Raw genomic sequence first — 20,967 nt, 5'->3', positions numbered from 1 at the left:
AGGTCTCTCACTAACGGGCGGCTGGTTAGGATCTACGCGTATCGACCTAAGGTTATTCGACTTACGACGGTCTCGATCATTGAGAGAATGAGAAATCATCACTAGTTCCAGAGGTCGCGATCGTTCGGTTCAGGTTCAGGTCTGGTTGGTCACGTGCACTTTCGGTCTTGCAGAATCATCTGCGATCCGATTGTACATCGTTGGCCTTGGCCAAGCCAAATCCATCACCTTTCCTAAGATCGGCCCACGTTGGCCCAAAATATTCCCTCATCATATCTCGAGATCGGTGTCCCGTTCACTATCGAGTCCCTGGTCCACGTACCGTTTCCTAGTTAGCCATACCCCATTGGTTAGTATCCCAAGAGTGATCAGCTCCGGGCGAGACTTACAAAAATAAAATGCGAAATATTGTCAATTTTATTGATCCCGGAATTACATCGAAATTCGGGCTGTTATAGAAAAAGGGAGCCTAAGTACATTTTTTGTCTTCTAAGTTTCTAGTGCATATGCAATTGGGTCATCTAACTTTTATTTTTATGCAGTTAAGTCCTCTATTATCCTTGATTTGTGCAATTTGGGTCCAATAAATTTTATTTTTGTTCATTCCAGTCTTTTGACGTTTTCGATTTTTGTGCAATGTAATCAAGTGCTTCATATTTTTATTGTAACTAACATTATCGAATTAAGATTTTTTTGCAAAAAAAAAATAATTTTTTCACTAATTTGGGGACACCTTAATATCGTGTGACATTTTTTTTCCACAATGACCACGTGACTTCAATAATTAATCCGGCTTAGTGAAAACGATTGACCAAAATATTTGATTGCACTAGACTGAGAAAGTTAGATGATTTGATTGCATAAGATAAAAATTAGAGGACCAAATTGCACAAATCAATAAATTTAGAGACTCCAATAAAAATAGAGGACCAATTGCACAGATGATGAAACTTAGAGGACTAAAGCCGTACTTAACCCACATCAATTGGAGGAATAATTTGGAAAGATGTCACAAAATGATTATTTCTCACATGAACCAAGCATGCTAGAAAGAACATGAATAAGTTATTTCTCATTACATTCAGCGAACCAAACTACTTCAAGACTCATAAAGGGGTCTTCAGTTATTTGAACCTCTCTTCTCTCGTGACTCAACCCGATCATCTTTTGGTGTGGATTCAACAGGCTATTAGAAAGTATCACATAACCATATAAATTAATCTCGTCTTTCTTAACTCGATCCGTCTCGCCCATTGACTGCGAATCTTCCAATTAACTTGTCGTAATTGTCAAATAATCGGAATTTAACGATAGTTATCAATATTTTCTGCAGTAAAATAAACTTAGGAGATCCGAATTTGGCTTAAAAAAGATCACACTTCCAAGTTCTAGCAAAAAAAAAAAACAGAAAAAGAGTAAGAAAGAAACAAGAAATGCACGTCCAAAAACAAAAATTGGAACCAAGCTTGCCAAGAAGAAAAGGAGAGGACCTCCACACGTGTGGCGAGGCACGAGGGAACAAGCATATCTATTGAAAGGTTCCAGACTCTTCCGAGGTAAAAGGACGGCAGCCGACGACGCTTCCAATCCAACAGCCTTGATTGGGCCGAACCTTCAGGAGCAATGTAGAAATGGACGTTCTCCTCTCTATCGCCCCCCTTCCCCAATATAAACCTCATCAACTACTACCGTGTCCCTCGACGCTGTCGAAAGTCGCTGGAAACCCTAAGCGCGCTCCCTCTCCCTCCCTCCCCGTCTCCCTTCGCCGCCGGAGGTAACTTCGGATAAGCCTGATCTCATCCTCTCGATCGTTCCCTTCTCGTTTGCGCTGTGTTCCGCAATTTCTAGGATTCGAGGAGCTTGGAATTCTGCCTCTCTGCGATGGACGGTGTAACAGCCCGAATTTCGATGTAGTTCCGGGATCAATAAAATTGACAATATTTCGCATTTCATTTTAGTAAGTCTTACCTAGAGCTGATCACTTTCGGGATACTAACCAATAGGGTATGGCTAATTAGAAAGCGGTACGTGGACCAAGGATCCGATCGCGAAGCGGACACTAATCACGAGAAATGATGAGAGAATATTATAAACCAATGTGGATCGATCTTAGGAAAAGTAACGGATTTGGTTTGGCTAAGGCCAACAATGTACAATCGGATCGCAGGTGATTCTGCATGACCGAGAGTGCACGTGGCCAACCAATCCTGAACTTAAACCGGACGATCGTGACCTCTGGGATTGGTGATAATTTCTCATTCTCTCAATGATCAGGACCGTCATGACTCGGATAACCCTAGGTCGATACGCGTAACTTCTAGACATCCGCCCGTTAGTGAGAGACCCTGAAATTGGAAATCGAGCGAGTTTTAGTCACGAAATTGGACCCGGACTTTGATACCGATTTTCGAAGGCTTAAGAGACTATTTTTGGGAATCTGACGTCATAGCACGCTGGTCACACACGTTTGGAGTTAGTACGAGTAAAAATTGGAATTTCGGTCCGGGGGTGAAAAATTACGATTTTGCCCATCGGGATGCCAGCGTTGTTTTTCGAGGCCAAATGAGGTTATTTTTTGAGGCCGACGCCATTTTTGGGTGGCCACGCATACCAGGAGTCGTTATGGACAAAAATTAGAATTTCGACAAAAATTGGAAAAATAATATTATTTTATTCCCGAAACTTCGACGTGGATTTTCGAGGGCTTGTGCGATGAATTTCGCGATTCCGACACCACATTATGTTGGCCACGCTCATGGAGGGTTAGTACGTGCGAAAATTGGAATTTCGCCCCGGGCCGGAAAAATGACGGTTTTGCCCCTAGGCCGTTTTCGAGTCCGAATTTTTGGGAAAATTTTTGGATAATTATGGAGGGTTTATCAGCTGCATTATTGGCCCCAAAGACCATTTTACCCTTCACTTTTTGGATAGGATCGAATTAGAACCGTTAGATTAGGGGCGTTTTGGTCAAATGGCTCGGATCGGCGACACGTGGCGCAAGGGGCTGCTATTTCTTGACCTGGTCAGACCCAGTTTCTCTCTCCTCTTCATTTATCTCGGCCAGAACAGCCCCCAGCCAGCAGCTCCCTCTCCATTTCTCTCTTTTTCTCTCTCGGCAAGCTTTGCCGGAGCTCGCCGCCAGCCGCCGGATCGCCGCCGCCGGCCACCGTGCCTCGCCGTCGACCACCTCTGTCCCCAGCCTCAGTCTCAGCCACACCCAACCCCTTTCTCTCTCTATTTCTCTCTCTTTCTCCCTCTTTTTCTCTCTTTCCGTCCGGCAAATAGGGCCGCCGGAGCTTCGCCGGAGCTCCGATCGCCGCACCGTCGCCACCCAGCCGTCCAGCCTCACCGCACGACGCCGACCGTCACCGTCCGTACGGTCGATACTGTAGCGTCCTTACGCCGCCGTCCGTACGGCCCGCTGTGGCCGTCACCGCCGTCTCGCCGGCCATCGTTCCCCCGCAGTCCGTACAGTGTTCGTACGCCGTGAACAGTACCGCGTGAACAGTACGCGCCCCGGGAATTCCGCCGCCGGTTTCACTGTTCATCAGTGATCGGCCGTCGTTCCCCGTCGCCGTGGTTCAGAAATTAGGTGAGTAAAATTTCTAAACCCGGATTAGGACTGATAGTGCGTTTTTCTGGACTGGTTTAGATATTGTCGGTGTATAATTCGGACTGGATTGAGGACTGATTAGTGGAAATAAAATCCGAGAAATTTAGTGGGATTATTATGGACAATTATTGGGCCCGGATTGAGAAAATAGCGGCTGTCCATATTTTTGAGGAATGTACCGGATTATAATGGACAGCAAGAATTATTAGCTGAATGGCCGGGATTACCCAAAATGATTGGCTGTTGATTGATTGATGATCAATTGTGTTTAATTGCGAAATGCTATATTGCGTGCTTGTGTGGCTGAATCGTGCGGAGTGTGATTGGCCAATTGATGGCTTGAATTGTGTATTTGGAATTTGGCCGCACGGTATTAATAGGCCAAGTAAGCACGTGGCTTGTGAATTAGGCACTGTGGAATGACTTTGATTGAACTGTGTGCCTGTGCCTATGTTATGTGGATGCTCATGTTGCATTTCATGGCACACATTATGAATGCTGAGAATGAGGCTTGTGATGAAATTGTGTGAGACTGCGTGCCTGTCATGAGCATGTGATCACCTAAAATACCCTGATACGTGTTACGCGGGGTTCAGATAATAATGGGTTGTGTGATCACCTAAGGGCCTTCGGGTCGTGACTTTCGGGTCGATGCCATCCTCATGCACTTTGAAGCAGGACGATGCCCGGTACGTCCGGAAGACGACCATCCTCATGCACTTTGAAGCAGGTTCTGGTTCGTAAGGAGATCAGTGTTGCACCTTATGCACTTTGAAGCAGGCTAGAGACACTGGGCCAGATCGGTTGCTGCGCCTCATGCACTTTGAAGCAGGCTAGATGCACCAGGCCGTGAATATTGTCGACTTGAGTCGTAATAAATAATAAATCGGATGATTGCCAGTATGCCAGTGTGGGCCAGTGGGCCGGAAAATGCATACGACATGCTGACGACATTTGCATGCATAAAAATGCATGGATTAGCGTGCGAGTGTGAGACTCGGTGTAGGAGCATGTGTTTGGCATACGTGTGACTATGTGTGCCACGTATGTGCCGTGATTATTAGATGTTGAACTATCCAACCTGCAGGGTCAGAGACTTGTGTGATTATTGTTGTGTTATACTTTGAGTGTTTATTTCCGGTCAGGATATTGCATGCTAGCCTAGCCTATGTTTAGGGGTTGAACTCACTGAGATTCGTCTCACGGTTGTGTAAACCGAAACATTTCAGATCCCCAACCGTAGAATGCCGAGGTCACCACCTCTTTCTGGGATACCGCATCGCATTCAGCGGTCGTTGAGCATGCACCCATGTGGAGACGGAGCAGCAGATATGGAGTCAGAGGAGCAGTTGGATGAATCCTCGGAATCCTCAGATCCTGACTAGGATCCCTAAGAGCACCCTAGCCACTTACCCTTTTGACCCAGTGGCTGTTGACTGTTTGTACTGCTCGCTTTTGTTGTTTGATGGGTATTGTAAAAAGGTTTTCTATAGTAATGTAAGTATGTACCTATTTTCTGCTGTGATCGTGTTTATTGCTTGGCTATCATTGGCTCGTATTTTATAATTGTCAGGGTTGTTTATTTAATTGTTTCCGCTTGTGCTTGTTCTCTATTGGGCGTTGGGTCGGCGACGTTTCCTGGGACGTGGCACTACAATCGACCAAGGTAGGGATGTTAGCGCTTCGTAGAGTACGGGGTGTGACAGACGGAATGAAGCATTCCGTTTGCTTTTTTTTGTAGTTGTTATTGGGTCCGTCCAACGTTAGCTTCTTCTGGTGCGGTGTTGTGCTTGGACTTGTAGTTGAGAAGATTGGGGAAGCATTTTTCTCGGGGGTAATTAGGTCGTGTCTCCTTTTGTCAAGCTAAATGCGTGAAAGAGGAGGAGGAGGAGGAGCTTTGTCGTCTTTGCGCGGGAAATGGACGGGGTTTGGTTTAAGCATCGAGTCGTTAGGGACTTGTGAGTTCTTAGCTGAGCTTGGATTCGTTGAGTTGTTTGGGGATGTTCATTTTGGTGAGCTTTTCTTTAGCTGGGTTGTTTTGGTTAGGATGGCGCGAGTTGCCGAGATTGTAGCTTCGCTGCTTTGGTTTGGCCTCTCGTTAGTGCCCTCCTCTTGATGGAACGGAGTAGATGAGACACTAACTAAAGGTGTCGTAAACGCTTCGACTAGTAGCCGTCTTGAACTCCAGGGCATGCGATTTCTGTTGGCTTTGAGCCGCCCATATAGAGCGCATTCAGCACGAAGTCACTTTGCCCGTAGACTCTGGAATCATCTCTGCTCATGATTAGTTTTCGTCCATTGTCGCACTCGAGTGTTTTAATTGTTTTCTTGTGCTTCTTGGGCTATTCGTTTTTTGCTTGCTGCGGCCAAGGTTAAACTTGATGTCCTGTATTTTCAGCCTTGAGGAGTAAATGGCGTCAACTTTCACGGCCATGTCCTCAGCTGGCACTTTGGCTGCTCCTGGCAATCGTGTGATGGATAAGAAACTAGCAACTTCACTGGACAAGTTGTCTTCTGTTTCTTCCATTTCTTCTTCCTCTACATTTGGTAGAAGGCGGAGCGTCAGCCTAAGGAAATCACGGGAGCCCAAAATCTGTGCCATGGCAAAGGATTTGTACTTTAATAAGGATGGATCAACTATCAAAAAGTTGCAAGTGAGTCTTTGAGTAGTTGTAAGTTTTCTGAATTGTGATAGGCTTGCTTCAGATATGTCAATCCTCTTGTTTGTCTTTCTTCTCAGACCGGAGTAAACAAGCTTGCAGATTTAGTTGGGGTTACTCTTGGTCCGAAGGGAAGAAATGTTGTCCTGGAGAGCAAGTATGGTTCCCCAAAAATTGTTAATGACGGTGTCACGGTGGCGAAAGAGGTATCTAAACTAATAAATTTTTTATGGGCCTAATTTGAAGTGATGTTATGTGAAAGGCTTTTCCAAATATCTGGGTTATTATTGATCTATCATAAGCATCCGAACTGGATCGCAACTAATTTTGTTAATGGTCTGCATGTTATCCTATCTGAATATATTTAAGCATTTTCATGTTGCAACACTGAAACTTCCTAACTTTTGGATCCTCTCCTCAGGTTGAGCTAGAGGATCCCGTTGAAAACATCGGTGCCAAACTAGTGAGGCAGGCAGCTGCAAAGAACAATGACTTGGCTGGTGATGGTGTTGAGGAAAACTCCTATTAATTTTGAAGTTGACAAAACCTTCTATGTTATTGTAAATCTGATACTTATTCTGAACTATTCCAGGTCTGTATATTCTGGAAGCTCAGAAGAAAGTTATTCAGACTTTACAATCTGTCAAGTATATTTTTGAAGACCCACATAATCGAAGTTCTGAGATTCAGAAGCAGAAGTTATTCAGATGCAGATGCAGAAGTTATTCAGATGCAGATGCAGACGAAGAAATTATTCAGACGAAGAAATTCGTCAGACGCAGAAGAAATTATTCAGACGCAGAAATTCTTCAGACGCAGACGCAGGAGTTCTTCTGATGCAGACGCAGAATATCTTCAGACGCAGAATTCAGAACGTAACACAACAGCTAGTGATCTAGCATGGATTTCACAGAAGGAATGTTCTGATTGTCTCAATCTGAATCAAATTGATTGACAATCAAACATCATGACAAGAATGCATTACAACGGACAAAGTTCTATTTATGGAAACCAAGATTCTGATTGTATGGGCAACCAGAATCAGCGGGATTCAGAATCTGTCAACCAACGGCTACTCAATCCTTACTATACAAATCTGTCCAAGGTAAAGATTGGAAGATGATCCTCCGAAAGCTGTCCAACGGCTAGTTTGGAAGCAGAGGAGTATTTAAGGAGATCAACGAGCGACGAGAAGGAAGTACGTAATCAAGAATCAACAAGTCCAAAGTCCGAGCTTAATCCAATCATTTTTCTCTTGTCATTCGAGCCAAATATTAAGATCTTGAGGAACACTTTGTAAGAGTGATTGTGTGAGATAGAGAGTCCTATCATACACAAGAGTGTTAACACTCGAAGTTGTAATTCCTCTTGATTACATAGTGAAATCCAAACAAGGTCAGTAAGCGTGGGAGAGTGGACGTAGGCTTGCTATAAGCCGAACCACTATAAACTTGTGTGCGATTCTCTATCCCTTATCTCTTACTTTACATTCTGCACATCAAGAGCACGATCTATATAATCTGTCTTGAATCTGAATTTTATTCGACTCTTCCGTGATTTATTTTGTTTCCGCATAAATTACTAAAAATTGTTTTAGATCACCTATTTACCCCCCTCTAGGTGATCCTTGCTAGCTACATCAATTGGTATCAGAGCAGGTTGCTCGTTTATTGAAGTGTTTTACTTCTGAGCTAACGATCTATATGGCTAGCTATGGTGCTCCAGGGCTCATTGAAGGATAGAGCAACAACAGACCACCATATTTCGATGGCAAGGAATATAGTGTCTGGAAGAATAAGATGAAGGCATTCATAAAGTCAATTGACCACATGCAATGGGATGTCATCATCAGAGGTGTCAATCCAAAGTCTTCGATTCAAAAGAGAAGGCGAGATGCAAGCAAAGCAAACAGATCCTCCATTATCTCAAACTCGAGATATCCAAAAGAGAAACCTTAGATTCCAAAGCAATTTATTCTCTTTATTGTGCCTTATCACCTATTGAATATAAAAAATTGCTGCTTGTGAATCACCTAAGGAAATCGGGATACTCTTCTTATTACTTATGAAGGAACAGATCGAGCCAAGGAAACTCAAATTAATCTTCTGCTTGGTCAATATGAATCTTTCAAAATGAAGCCTGGAGAATCAATTGCTGATTTATATGACAGGTTTACTGATATAGTAAACGGTCTTGCTTATCAAGGACAACCAGTTCCAGATGCAATGAAAGTCAACAAACTTCTGAGAGGACTGACAAATCAGTGGGACAACATCAAAACATCTCTTCGAGAGACACAAAGGATCAAGCCTCTATCAGTGAATGAGTTAATTGGAACTCTTCAATCATATGAGACTGAGAAACGAAATGAGGAGATTGAATCCAAAGGTAATAAATCAATTGCTTTGAAGACTAACATTGATTCTGATGCAGATTCTGAAGATGAAGACGTTGATGATGAAGAACTAGCTCTGTTTATAAAGAAGTATAAGAAAATGAAGATCAAAGGAAGAAACCTCAGGGGAAAGAAGCCTTTTGAAAAGAAGAAATCTTTCGATGAGACAGAAAGATCGAAGGATGTTATATGCTTTCACTGTAAGAAACGTGGACATATCAAGCCAAATTGTCCACTTCTGAAAAAGAAGACCAAGTTTGAGAAAGCAAAGAAGGCCTTAAAAGCAGAAACCTGGAGTGACACGAAATGTGAAGACAGTGATGAAGATTTACGTCTAATGGCTAAGTCGACTCGGACTCGATTCGATTCGATCCCAAAGTGGAAATTGAGGTAAAACATTCTGACATGCCTATTGAGGTATCAAATTACATTGATGAATTATGCTTTGAATTCAAGACTGCTCTTAAATGCATCTCTTCTTTGAAAAAGGAAAATTCATCACTGAGGCAACAGGATGTTTCACAAAAAGAAAAAATCGATTTCCTTCAAAAAGAATTTCATCAAGTCAAGGAAAGTCGAGATTTTCTTTCCAAAGAAAATGCAGTTTTGAAAAAGCAAGTTTCAGAAATTACTTCCAAAAGGGATCAGAAACCTTGAAGCATATCCTTTCTATCCAAATTCCTTACTACAACAAATCTGGTCTCGGATTTGTGAAGGAAAGTGATAGCTTGATTGATTTTCCAAAGGTCAAGGAGAGATTAAAACAAAGACCTCCTCGACAAGCTTATAAAAATCATTTCAAAAGGAATTTTGTAAAACCTGTTGGTCGAAGTGCACTCAAGTGCTCAAAATGTGGAGATCCACAACATTTTGAGAATGAATGTCCTAAGGTCTGGAGACCTATTAGAAGAGATTTTGTTAAGACAGCCTATACTAATGCTCAAGGACCCAAACAAATTTGGGTACCAAAGAAAACTTGAGATGCTGTGTTTTTTGCAGGTTACCACAAAAAGAAAAAGGAAGTGGTACCTAGACAGTGGATGCTCTAGACATATGACAGGAGATCCAAGTATATTCGTTGATCTACACAATCTGAATGGTGGAAAAGTATCCTTTGGAGGAAATACCAAAGGAAAAATCGTTGGCAAAGGAACAGTTGAAATTGGAGGACTTACAATCAATGATGTCTCGTTGGTAAAAGGACTCAACTACAACTTGATAAGCATAAGCCAACTATGTGATACAGGTTTCAGAATCAACTTTCAAGAAGATACATGCTCAGGGACAAGCAAAGATTCTTCTCAAACATTTACAGGGAGAAGACATGGCAATATCTATCTTCTAGATGTCAATCCAAACTCCACTCATTGCTTGATCTCAATCAAAGAGGATGAAGATCTATGGCATAGAAGACTGGGGCATATCAGTATGAAACAAATCTCAAAGATCTCAAACAAGAAACTGGTTCGAGGTCTACCAGATTTGAAATACAAGAAAACAGAGTTATGCAATGCCTGCACTCTAGGAAAACAAGTAAGAAGTTCTTTCAAGTCTATACATCATGTTTCCACTGATCGTGCTTTGCAGCTTCTTCATATGGACCTATTTGGACCAACCAGAACACAAAGTATTGGTGGTAAGAAATATTGTTTAGTCATTGTTGATGACTTCACAAGATTTACTTGGGTGTTCTTTCTTGCTCATAAAAATGAAGCATTTTCATATTTTTCAAAATTTGCAAAAAGAGTTCAGAATGAAATGGGCTATTCCATTTCCTGCATTAAAACTGATCATGGGGGAGAATTTGAAAATCAAAGTTTTTCAGATTTTTGTGAGGAAAATGGCTTTCAACACAATTTTTCTACTCCTTACACACCAGAACAAAATGGTGTTGTGGAAAGGAAAAATCGTTCTTTGCAAGAAATGGCAAGAACTTTGCTGATTGAAAGCAAAATTCCTTTTTATTTCTGGGCAGATGCAGTTTTTACAGCATGCTATATCATTAACAGAGCTTTTCTCAGACCCATTCTTGAGAAAACCCCCTATGAGCTTTACAAAGGTAGAAAGCCCAACATTTCATATTTTAGAGTGTTTGGTTGTAAATGCTATATCCTGAAAAATCCAAATAACCGCACTGGAAAGTTTGATGAGAAAGCAGATGAAGAATTTTTCCTTGGATACTCAACTTCAAGTAAAGCATACAGAGTCTACAACAAGAACTCTCGGATCTGTTGAAGAATCAATGAATGTGAGGTTTGAAGAAAACATTCGAGACTCACGAGAGATGAATCGAACCATCTCCCAACATTCAAGAATCATCGAAGCATCGAAGGCAAAGAAGATATAATACGGACTCAACCGAAAGTTCGAGTCGGAATTTCGAAGGAAAAATATGACAAAACTGGAAACATAAATCCAGTCATCCGAAGAACCTCGTTATTGGAGAAATAGAAGATGGTATCAAGACAAGATCCAAACACAAAGAGAACATCAGCAACTTGGCTTTGATATCAGAAATAGAGCCAAAAGAAGTTAGTGAAGCTTTATCAGATGAAAGCTGGATCGATGCTATGCAGGAGGAACTTCAGCAGTTCAGAATCAATAAAGTATGGGAACTTGTGCCAAGACCCAAAAATCATCCAGTAATTGGAACAAAATGGGTATTCAGAAACAAACTGGATGACAAAGGGAAAGTTACAAGAAACAAAGCAAGACTGGTTGCAAAAGGCTATTCTCAAGAAGAAGGCATAGACTATGATGAAACATATGCACCAGTTGCAAGGTTAGAAGCCATTCGGCTACTACTAGCTTATGCTTGTTCCCATAACTTCAAATTATTTCAGATGGACGTGAAAAGTGCCTTTCTGAATGGATATATCAAAGAAGAAGTATATGTGGAACAACCACCTGGTTTCGAAGAACCAAGAAAGAGTGATCATGTCTACAGACTCAAGAAGGCTCTTTACTGATGCAAAAACAAGCACCAAGAGCTTGGTATGAAAGGTTAAGTAACTTCCTTCTGCAAAATGGTTTTACCAAAGGTAAAGTTGATACAACTTTATTTGTTAAGAAAAAGGGTAAGGATTTCTTAATTGTTCAAATTTATGTTGATGATATAATCTTTGGATCTTCTAACGAATTGCTATGCAAGGAATTCTCAAAGAATATGCAGAATGAATTCGAGATGAGTATGATGGGAGAATTATCATTCTTTCTTGGCCTTCAAGTGAAACAAACCAAAGATGGTACATTCATTTGCCAAGAGAAGTATGCAAAGGAGATTATCAAGAAATTTGGATTACGAATTGCAAGAAGACGGACATTCCCATGTCTCATTCATCCAAACCTGGACAAAGATGAAAATGGTAAAAAGGTTGATCGAAAGGTATATAGAAGCATGATAGGCTCTTTATTATATCTAACTGCATCTAGACCTGACATTCTTTTTAGTGTCTGTATGTGTGCAAGATTTCAATCAGACCCAAGGGAATCTCATTTCTCTGCGAAAAAAGAATAATCAAATACATTGGAACATATCCAATGTTAGGTCTTTGGTATTCCAAAGATTCGATTTTACTCTTCTTGGATATTCGATCTTGATTTAGCTGGATGTAAAGTGGACAGGAAAAGTACTTCCGGTACATGTCAACTGTTTGGGAATATGTTGGTATCTTGGTACTCAAAGAAGCAGAGTACAGTTGTACTTTCTACAGCAGAAGCAGAATATGTAGCATTGAGAAGTTGCTTGTGCACACGATTCTGTGGATGAAGCAAAGAATTACAAGACTTTGATATTGAAGAATCAAGTGTTGCAATCAAATGTGACAACACAAGTGCAATCAATTTGACAAAGAACCCAATTCTTCATTCTCGTGCTAAGCATATTGAAATCAAGCATCACTTTATTCGAGATCATGTTCAAAATGGTGATGTAAATATTCAATTTATTGATTCTAAGAATCAATTAGCTGATATATTTACAAAACCTCTTGATAAATCTTCATTTGAATTCATCAGAGAAAAACTGTGCATTACTTATCCATTTTCTTGAAGTGTTTGATAGACAGGAAATTGTTCAGACTCAAGTATTCTCAGTCTGAACATTTTTCAGACTCACAAAGACAGGTACGTTCCTTATTCAAATTTTGGCGGGTATAAAATTGACATTTTTGGCAGGATACTTGTATAATTCGTTATACTTGGAAGCAAATCAGGTATGCATTCTATTTTATCTGCTAAAATCTGCCTAATATATTGATATGTTTGGTTAAGTTTTAGAGAGAATATTTTCTTCCTACTTGTTTGGGATATCTCTTAATTTCTAAAAGTACTTTTTTCCTTCCAAAAAGTTATCAACCTCCTTTTTAAGCCCGTCCTTCTCTGTTTTCAAACCCTATCAGTACGATCTTTTTCTCTCAAAAACCTTCCGATATACAGAGACTCTCCTCTTCTTCTTCCAAAAGATCGAAACTTTCGTCTTCAAAGGTGATCATAATGCCGGTCAAGATGGTGGCCCACAGAAGATCTTCTCGTATTCTTAATCAAGACTCAAAATCTACCGCAGCGGCGGAATTTTTAGAAGTTTCAGACTCAGAATCCGATCATCATGTCAACCCTTCTGAAGCGTCAACCCCTCAGCGTTCGTCTCCACCGAAATCGTCTGGTAAAACTGATTTTCGGTTCATAAACATTAAACGTGTGTGGGAGAATTATCAAAGGCTGAAAAGGAATAATGCCTCTGAGTCAGCTCTTCGTGCTTGTCTGAAAGACAACGATCTTCGCTCTGAAACTCACCTTGCGAAAATCTATTCTGAATACTGCACTAAATCAGGGCAAGTTCCAACCAGCACTACTCCACAAGAAACTTCTTCCAGAAAGGGCAAAGAAAAAGTTGGAGAAGCTTCAACTCCATCTGAAAAGAAATCGGTTCATGTAAGCCCTAAGACATCTAGTGCGTCAAAATTTGTTGTTCCGGATGATGATGCACGATTTTTTTGAGAATTTTGAGATGAAAGTTGGAATAGCATCTGGCTTGCCTGGAACAGGAGGCTTATTCAGAAGCACTTGCGCATCAGATGTATTACAGGCTGTTACTTGATAGAGGAGTAATGAACAATAGAACTGTGGATTTCGAGTATTTGGAGAAGGCTGGAATTTCTGTACAGAACCTGTTTGAAAAACTAGGGGTTTATGAATTTTGCCTTCAATCTGCCAACACTTATGCTGAATTAACTGCCTACTTTTATTCAAATCTTTCAATTCTGTCACCAAACTGGTTACAGTTTACTATTGGTGACAAGAAAGTTGATTTAAAGGCACATGAGTTGGCAAGGATAATTGGAGCCACACACTCCACTTTTACTCCGTTGGCAGTAAGCCTTGCAGAGGCTTCTCAGCTAGCTTCTGAAAATCCGAACTTTGCTCAAGGATCAAAAAGACATCTCTCCTATTCTGACTTATCAAGACGATCGGTGATCTTGCATAAGATCATCATCAACTGTTTAAAGCCAAAGGATGCCTCAAAAACTGACCTTTCGAAATCAGAGATCAAGCTCATTTGGGCTATCTTGACAGGTCAATCCTTCTCTCTTCCTCACCTCATAATATTCCATATGTACAGAGCATTGCAGAAAGATAAGGGTCATCTGCCATATGGAGCTTTGATCACTCGTATCTTCATGTATCTCAATTTATCTATTCCTGGTGAGTTGCGAGAAACTATGCTTCCCCTTATGTTTGTTGGAGAAAAAAATGCTCTCCAAAATGAAGAAATTTGAAGATATCAGGGACATAGTAAAAAGGAAAGAGGCTCAACGATCGGAGGCCAAATCATTGGCAAGAAAGTTCGAAAAGAAAAGGAGCAAAGGAAAAGAACTAGTTCAAGCAAGCAAGCAAACCGATTCTCCAACCCCAATCAAAGTGTACAAAAGAAAAGAAAAACTCTTACGCATGATGAAAATGATGAAGCGAAAGCGACACACTTTGAATCAGGTCACACTGCAGAACCAGAACATGTTCCTGAACCAGTTCCAAATGTTTCAGAACCAATTCATGAAGAGCATGTTTCGAAGAACAATCACATTGTTCGGGGGAGATTCCACGAGAATCAGCCGCGAGGTACAATCGATCGAAGAAGCTAATGACCAAGGTCGCCATCTGAAAATCGAGACATCCTTTCGATTCCGCTCGAGATAAAGGACAAGCGAGTCGCTCTAGAACAAAATTTGCGGAACCTACGAAAAATTGTTGAGGAAAACACCAAGGCTCAACAACTTCAAGCAAGAGCAGATAAAGCGGAATTAGAGGGAGCCATTGCTATGTGCTCATCCAAAGCATGGATAAAGCCATAGGTCAATGCAAATACGAAGATTGAGGAGGCTGTCTCAATATTGGAAAATTTTCAATCGATTCGTACTCCTAAAAAATAGCCTGTTTTTCAACATTTCTCTCTATTTTTTCAATTGGTCCGTAATATTTCTCATACTTATTGTTAGACTGATTGATTACTTAATATCAATGCATTATTCTATCTATTACTATTCTTTTTGTTGATGACAAAAAGGGGGAGAAATCATATTGCAGATTTACAGGTTATTCTCAAAGGAAGAAAGACACAGATATCAACAGAGTTTGCTATTTCAATCTGTGTTTATTGAGCTTAATATGTTTAAAATAATTCAATCTGCAAAGAAAGTTTTGTCACCATCAAAAAGGGGGAGATTATTGAGGAAAACTCCTATTAATTTTGAAGTTGACAAAACCTTCTATGTTATTGTAAATCTGATACTTATTCTGAACTATTCCAGTGCCGTATATTCGGAAGCTCGAAGAAAGTTATTCGACTTTACAATCTGTCAAGTATATTTTTGAAGACCCACATAATCGAAGTTCGAGATTCGAAGCGAGAGTTATTCGGATGCGGATGCGAAGTTATTCGATGCGGATGCGACGAAGAAATTATTCAGACGAAGAAATTCGTCGACGCAGAAGAAATTATTCGGACGCAGAAATTCTTGAGCACGAGACGCATGAGTTCTTCGATGCGCGCAGAATATCTTCAGACGCAGAATTCAGAACGTAACACAACAGCTAGTGATCTAGCATGGATTTCACAGAAGGAATGTTCTGATTGTCTCAATCTGAATCAAATTGATTGACAATCAAACATCATGACAAGAATGCATTACAACGGACAAAGTTCTACTTATGGAAACCAAGATTCTGATTGTATGGGCAACCAGAATCAGCGGGATTCGAATACGTCAACCAACGGCTACTCAATCCTTACTATACAAATCTGTCCAAGGTAAAGATTGGAAGATGATCCTCCGAAAGCTATCCAACGGCTAGTTTGGAAGCGAGAGGAGTATTTAAGGAGATCAACGAGCAGGCGGAAGGAAGTACGGAATCAAGAATCAACAAGTCCAAAGTCTGAGCTTAATCCAATCATTTTTCTCTTGTCATTCTGAGCCAAATATTAAGATCTTGAGGAACACTTTGTAAGAGTGATTGTGTGAGATAGAGAGTCCTATCATACACAAGAGTGTTAACACTCGAAGTTGTAATTCCTCTTGATTACATAGTGAAATCCAGCCGGTAGGGTCAGTGAGCGTGGGAGAGTGGACGTAGGCTTGCTATAAGCCGAACCACTATAAACTTGTGTGCGAGATTCTCTATCCCTTATCTCTTACTTTACATTCTGCACATCAAGAGCACAGTCTATATAATCTGTCTTGAATCTGAATTTTATTCAGACTCTTCTGTGATTTATTTTGTTTCCGCATAAATTACTAAAAATTGTTTTAGATCACCTATTCACCCCCCTCTAGGTGATCCTTGCTAGCTACATCAGATGGTACAACAACATCAGTTGTTCTTGCACAGGGTCTTATTGCTGAAGGTGTCAAGGTGGTTGCTGCAGGGGCAAACCCTGTCCTCATTACTCGTGGCATTGAGAAAACAACCAAGGCTCTTGCGGGTGAGTTGACATCAATCTCAAAGGAGGTCGAGGATAGTGAATTGGCAGATGTTGCTGCCGTTAGTGCAGGAAATAACCATGAAGTTGGAAATATGATAGCTGAAGCCTTGAGTAAAGTGGGTCGGAAGGGTGTTGTGACTCTCGAAGAGGGAAAAAGCGCTGATAACAGCCTTTACGTTGTTGAAGGAATGCAATTTGACCGTGGTTACATCTCGCCTTATTTTGTTACTGATAGCGAGAAAATGGCTGTTGAGTATGAGAATTGCAAGGTATGTTGCTTGCGTGTGAATCCTTGTTCTATTTCACCTTTCAGACAGTGGAATAACGAATGTGACCACCTCTGCTTTTCACTCAAATTGTTTATGTTTGTGCAGTTGCTTCTTGTTGATAAGAAGATAACAAATGCAAGGGATCTGATTAATGTCTTGGAAGATGCTATTAGAGGTGGTTACCCCATATTGATCGTCGCAGAAGACATTGAACAGGAAGCCTTGGCAACTCTTGTCGTGAACAAACTGAGAGGAGCTTTGAAGATTGCTGCCATTAAAGCTCCTGGATTTGGAGAGCGCAAAAGTCAATACCTTGATGACATTGCTATATTGACAGGAGGTATGCATCCTTCTTGGCCCTTCTTCCGATTTAGTTGGCCTTCTGTGTGGCGCATAGGAGCTGCTCTGCCAATTCTTTTCCTTTATTATGGCTGATGCGCTTGGACATGCCTGCAGGGACTGTCATTAGAGAGGAGGTGGGCCTTACCCTGGATAAAGCTGACAAGGAGGTGCTAGGGCATGCTTCAAAGGTGGTGCTTACAAAGGACACAAGTACAATTGTTGGTGATGGAAGCACCCAGGAAGCAGTGACTAAAAGGGTCGCTCAGATTAGGAATCTTATTGTGGTCTCTCTCTCTCTCTCTCTCTCTCTGTTTGGGGCATACACATACAGTCACATACACGCTAAGGCAGGCAGGCACTGATGCATACATGCATCTTACTTTTTGTAGGCTGCGGAGCAAGAGTATGAGAAAGAAAAGCTCAATGAAAGGATTGCAAAACTCTCTGGTGGTGTTGCTGTCACACAGGTAAACATTAGTTTACTTTAGCATTCAGCTTTACACGTGGTCTTTTACTCTGCGTAATGATTTGGTGTCGACTTTGAAGGTCGGAGCACAAACCGAGACAGAGCTAAAAGAAAAGAAGTTGAGAGTTGAAGATGCTCTCAATGCTACTAAGGTAATTTGCATTTTCTGCAGAAGTTCTCTCATGAAATTTACGTTACTAGCCAAGTCAACTTGTGTGTTACGGGTTATCAATGGACTTGAAAAAAAATGCTGACTTCACCGCTTTTGGTTATCAGGCTGCTGTTGAGGAGGGAATTGTTGTTGGTGGTGGCTGCACTTTGCTGAGACTTGCATCAAAAGTTGATGCCATCAAGGACACGCTAGACAATGATGAAGAAAAGGTAAACTTTTAGGTTCACAACTGGAGTGAGTAGTAATGACTAAAGTCTCTACTTGGTCCATATGCGGTTTCTGTTCCTGGGAGGAAAAAGATGGAAGCCATCTAGGGCCTGTTTGGTTTCTAAAAAGTTTTCAAATTTTCCGTTTTCATTTCCTTTTCGTAATGAAAACTTTCTCGATAATGCCTTTGGCACAGAGTACAAAACAAAATATAAACTTAAAGCCCCTAGCCTCCTCTGAGTATGTTTGCTGCTTAGTCATCTTGTAGATAAGCTCACAGCAGTATACGTTTTGATCCAAATTATCTTTATTGATCATAGGTTGGGGCAGACATTGTTAAGCGAGCTTTGAGTTACCCTCTGAAGTTGATCGCCAAAACGCAGGTGTTAATGGAAGTGTGGTCAGTGAGAAGGTGAGTTCTGCTGTTGGTTCATAGATACAATTGTTTAGCCTCATTTTTGGTTGATTTTGATGACTCATTTGTAATCTTACCCCAGATTCTCTCGAGTGACAATCCTAAGTACGGATATAATGCTGCAACCGGCAAATATGAAGATTTAATGGCTGCTGGAATCATCGATCCCACTAAGGTGAGCTCTAGTGTTCAGTGTCATTTGGATTTTTTTGGTTTGAACATTTGGATTGAAAAGGTGGGAATAATGAGCTACTGTCGGGATGTCCTTTTTTCTTCGGTGCTACTTCCCTGATTATTCCCTCTCGAGGTAAAGTGGCAGCTGGTCATTAATCTGGTAGTGTGCCTAAAGCTAGTTCCGAAATGAACTTTTAGCTATGAGAATTGGTTGTGCATGTTTGTAATTTTGCAATAACTAATGTAATATGTGTAGCTTTGACGCCAGTGATATCGAAACTTTGAACTTGTGAGGTATGGCTTTTCGAAGAATGTGAAACCTGATATGATCTGCTTTTCGATGGCCGTATAGGAGAACTAATAAGCCTTTGTATATGTCCTCTCGTCTTTCAACGTGCTTATTCTACTGCTGGAAGAGAATCTAGTTCTCTCTGCTCGAATAAGGTTGGCTTAGCCTGAAAAAGTTTTTTTTCCTCTGACCAGGTGGTTCGGTGTTGCTTGGAGCATGCAGCTTCTGTGGCAAAAACGTTCTTGATGTCAGATTGTGTAGTCGTAGAGATCAAGGAGGCTGAACCAATTCCGGCAGGCAATCCCATGGACAACTCAGGTAAATTTCCCTTCTGAACCTTCAAATGAGATGGTAGTTCATGCTTTCGTTACTTGATATGCATGCTAAGCTGACGATTGTTTTTTCTTTCACCGCTGTCCCAGGCTATGGATATTGAGGGATTTGAGGATAGAGAGAGTAAATAAATCTTGAACCTTCTCTCGGAAGAAGTACATTAGATGGCAATGGCATCTCGGTTGTCTCTTCTTCGCCTCATTTTTGTAAATTAAGTCGATTGATGACGTGACTAGGCTAAAGCTAGTGTTGCGGGTAGTGCGCAATTTTGCAATATAAATGTATGCTTGCAACAATTTTTGGACTAGGGAAATCTTCTTTTCTTGAGTTACTCTCTCGTTCAACGACAATCTCATCGCGTGTAATGGATTGATTCCTCGTCCTGGGTCGCATCTATGTGGTACATACGTTCCTTGTGTTCTGTACTGTGTTCATCTATTTCCCTTGCGTGGACGAACGGTGTATATACTAACTGTAGACGTGCACTGTAGGATTTTAATTCGTTGGCAAGATCGGGGCGGTGTCCTGCAATGTCAGGAGGCGAAAAAATAGAAAGCGAAAGAGACCCCCCGAAGAACCAAAAATCAGAACGTCACTGTCTTGCGGTACATGGTCCAAATGGACACAACTTCTGAGTAATTTTCAGAACGAAAATGACGCGAAACAGAAATCTCTCCGAAACCCTCCGAGGGAGGTTGCCGAAAGGAAAAGGGTCAAGTTCGATTGGTCCACGGAAAGAAAGAGACGAAGTTGGGGTTTATTTTTAGTCGTTGCGCGACTTGGGCCTTGACTCGGGGCATGGGAACTTTAGTCAATCAGCGAAGAGCCGTCTACGTGGCCAAGGGCCCATTGCCAATTGGAGCAAACTCTTCATGCCGTGTCGATACAAAAACACGATAGAACTAAAGATGAGCTTGTTTGGGCGAAGGCATTTCCTGCGAATTAATTTTCCAGATTTCCACGCATTTGGTTTGGTTTTGCTGAAAAAATCAGTCAGTGGATAATCGCTTATGATAAAAATAAATATGCATGCTTAAAGTTGGGAAAATGGATACTACTTCACCCTTCATTCATGTCATTTTTTTTTCTCACAGCTAGAGAAAGTTCATCTTAGAACGCCGTGGAACATTGCATTAGCCTCGTAGATTAGGTAAGACACAAACATAAGTCCGACCCTCGGGTGGTCTACTTGCGGAAGTTATTTGCAGCTAGCGATGCGAACAATCCGATCTTTTACGGGTTCAGTTCATGCATCTAGATCAATCTCCTGACCACTCGATCAATCTGAAAAATCGTTTCTTTTCTTGATACGTATGCTTAGATAAACGTGGTCCAAGTCTTTCTTGATACGTTTCTTTTTTGGATGGCGATCCATTTACACGAGTCTTTTGGGACGGTGGAGGAAGAACCCAAAAGCAAGTCAATGGTCGAGTCAGTCAAGAGCAAAAGGTTCAAATTTTGTTTTTGCTTTTTGGTCAAAGATATTTATGATGAGGTCCGAGTCAAAAGTTGATTCTCCTTCGGGTTCACAATACATGTCGCTTAGGGTTAAAAAAATACAGGGTCGGGATCATATCTCTCTCGCTTCCGTGGGGATTCTCCAGTCGAAACCAAAAAGATAGCCCCCGAATAACAAACATATTGTGAAACCAAA

The 20,967-nt window shown here is 41.2% G+C and overlaps 1 protein-coding gene across 1 annotated transcript; it reads left to right on the top strand.

The window, feature by feature from the left end:
• The first annotated feature begins 1,704 nt into the window (after window positions 1–1,704).
• On the top strand, window positions 1,705–19,696 carry LOC115689893 (chaperonin 60 subunit beta 2, chloroplastic-like). Its single transcript, XM_056309619.1, has 14 exons — window positions 1,705–1,774; window positions 6,012–6,267; window positions 6,354–6,479; window positions 6,695–6,779; window positions 16,512–16,915; window positions 17,021–17,255; window positions 17,372–17,541; window positions 17,647–17,724; window positions 17,804–17,875; window positions 18,000–18,104; window positions 18,423–18,514; window positions 18,600–18,692; window positions 19,175–19,298; window positions 19,403–19,696. Exons 2-12 carry the CDS (start codon window positions 6,025–6,027, stop codon window positions 18,661–18,663), a joined length of 1,674 nt encoding a protein of 557 aa, XP_056165594.1. The 5' UTR covers window positions 1,705–1,774; window positions 6,012–6,024; the 3' UTR covers window positions 18,664–18,692; window positions 19,175–19,298; window positions 19,403–19,696.
• The last annotated feature ends 1,271 nt before the right edge of the window (window positions 19,697–20,967 follow it).

The sequence above is a fragment of the Syzygium oleosum genome, unplaced genomic scaffold (genome assembly GCF_021117445.2).
Source record: "Syzygium oleosum isolate NSW1041296 unplaced genomic scaffold, Sole_v2.1 Sole_v2.03, whole genome shotgun sequence".
Lineage (NCBI taxonomy): Eukaryota > Viridiplantae > Streptophyta > Magnoliopsida > Myrtales > Myrtaceae > Syzygium > Syzygium oleosum.
This window is presented reverse-complemented; position numbering and strand designations above follow the sequence as displayed.

Excerpts from the sequence above, each read along its gene's own strand:
- LOC115689893 (XM_056309619.1), top strand. The coding sequence starts at position 6,025 with ATGGCGTCAACTTTCACGGCCATGTCCTCAGCTGGCACTTTGGCTGCT. Across the intron at positions 16,916-17,020 it reads TTGAGTATGAGAATTGCAAG|TTGCTTCTTGTTGATAAGAA; the intron begins GTATGTTGCTTG and ends ATGTTTGTGCAG. Across the intron at positions 18,105-18,422 it reads TAGACAATGATGAAGAAAAG|GTTGGGGCAGACATTGTTAA; the intron begins GTAAACTTTTAG and ends TATTGATCATAG.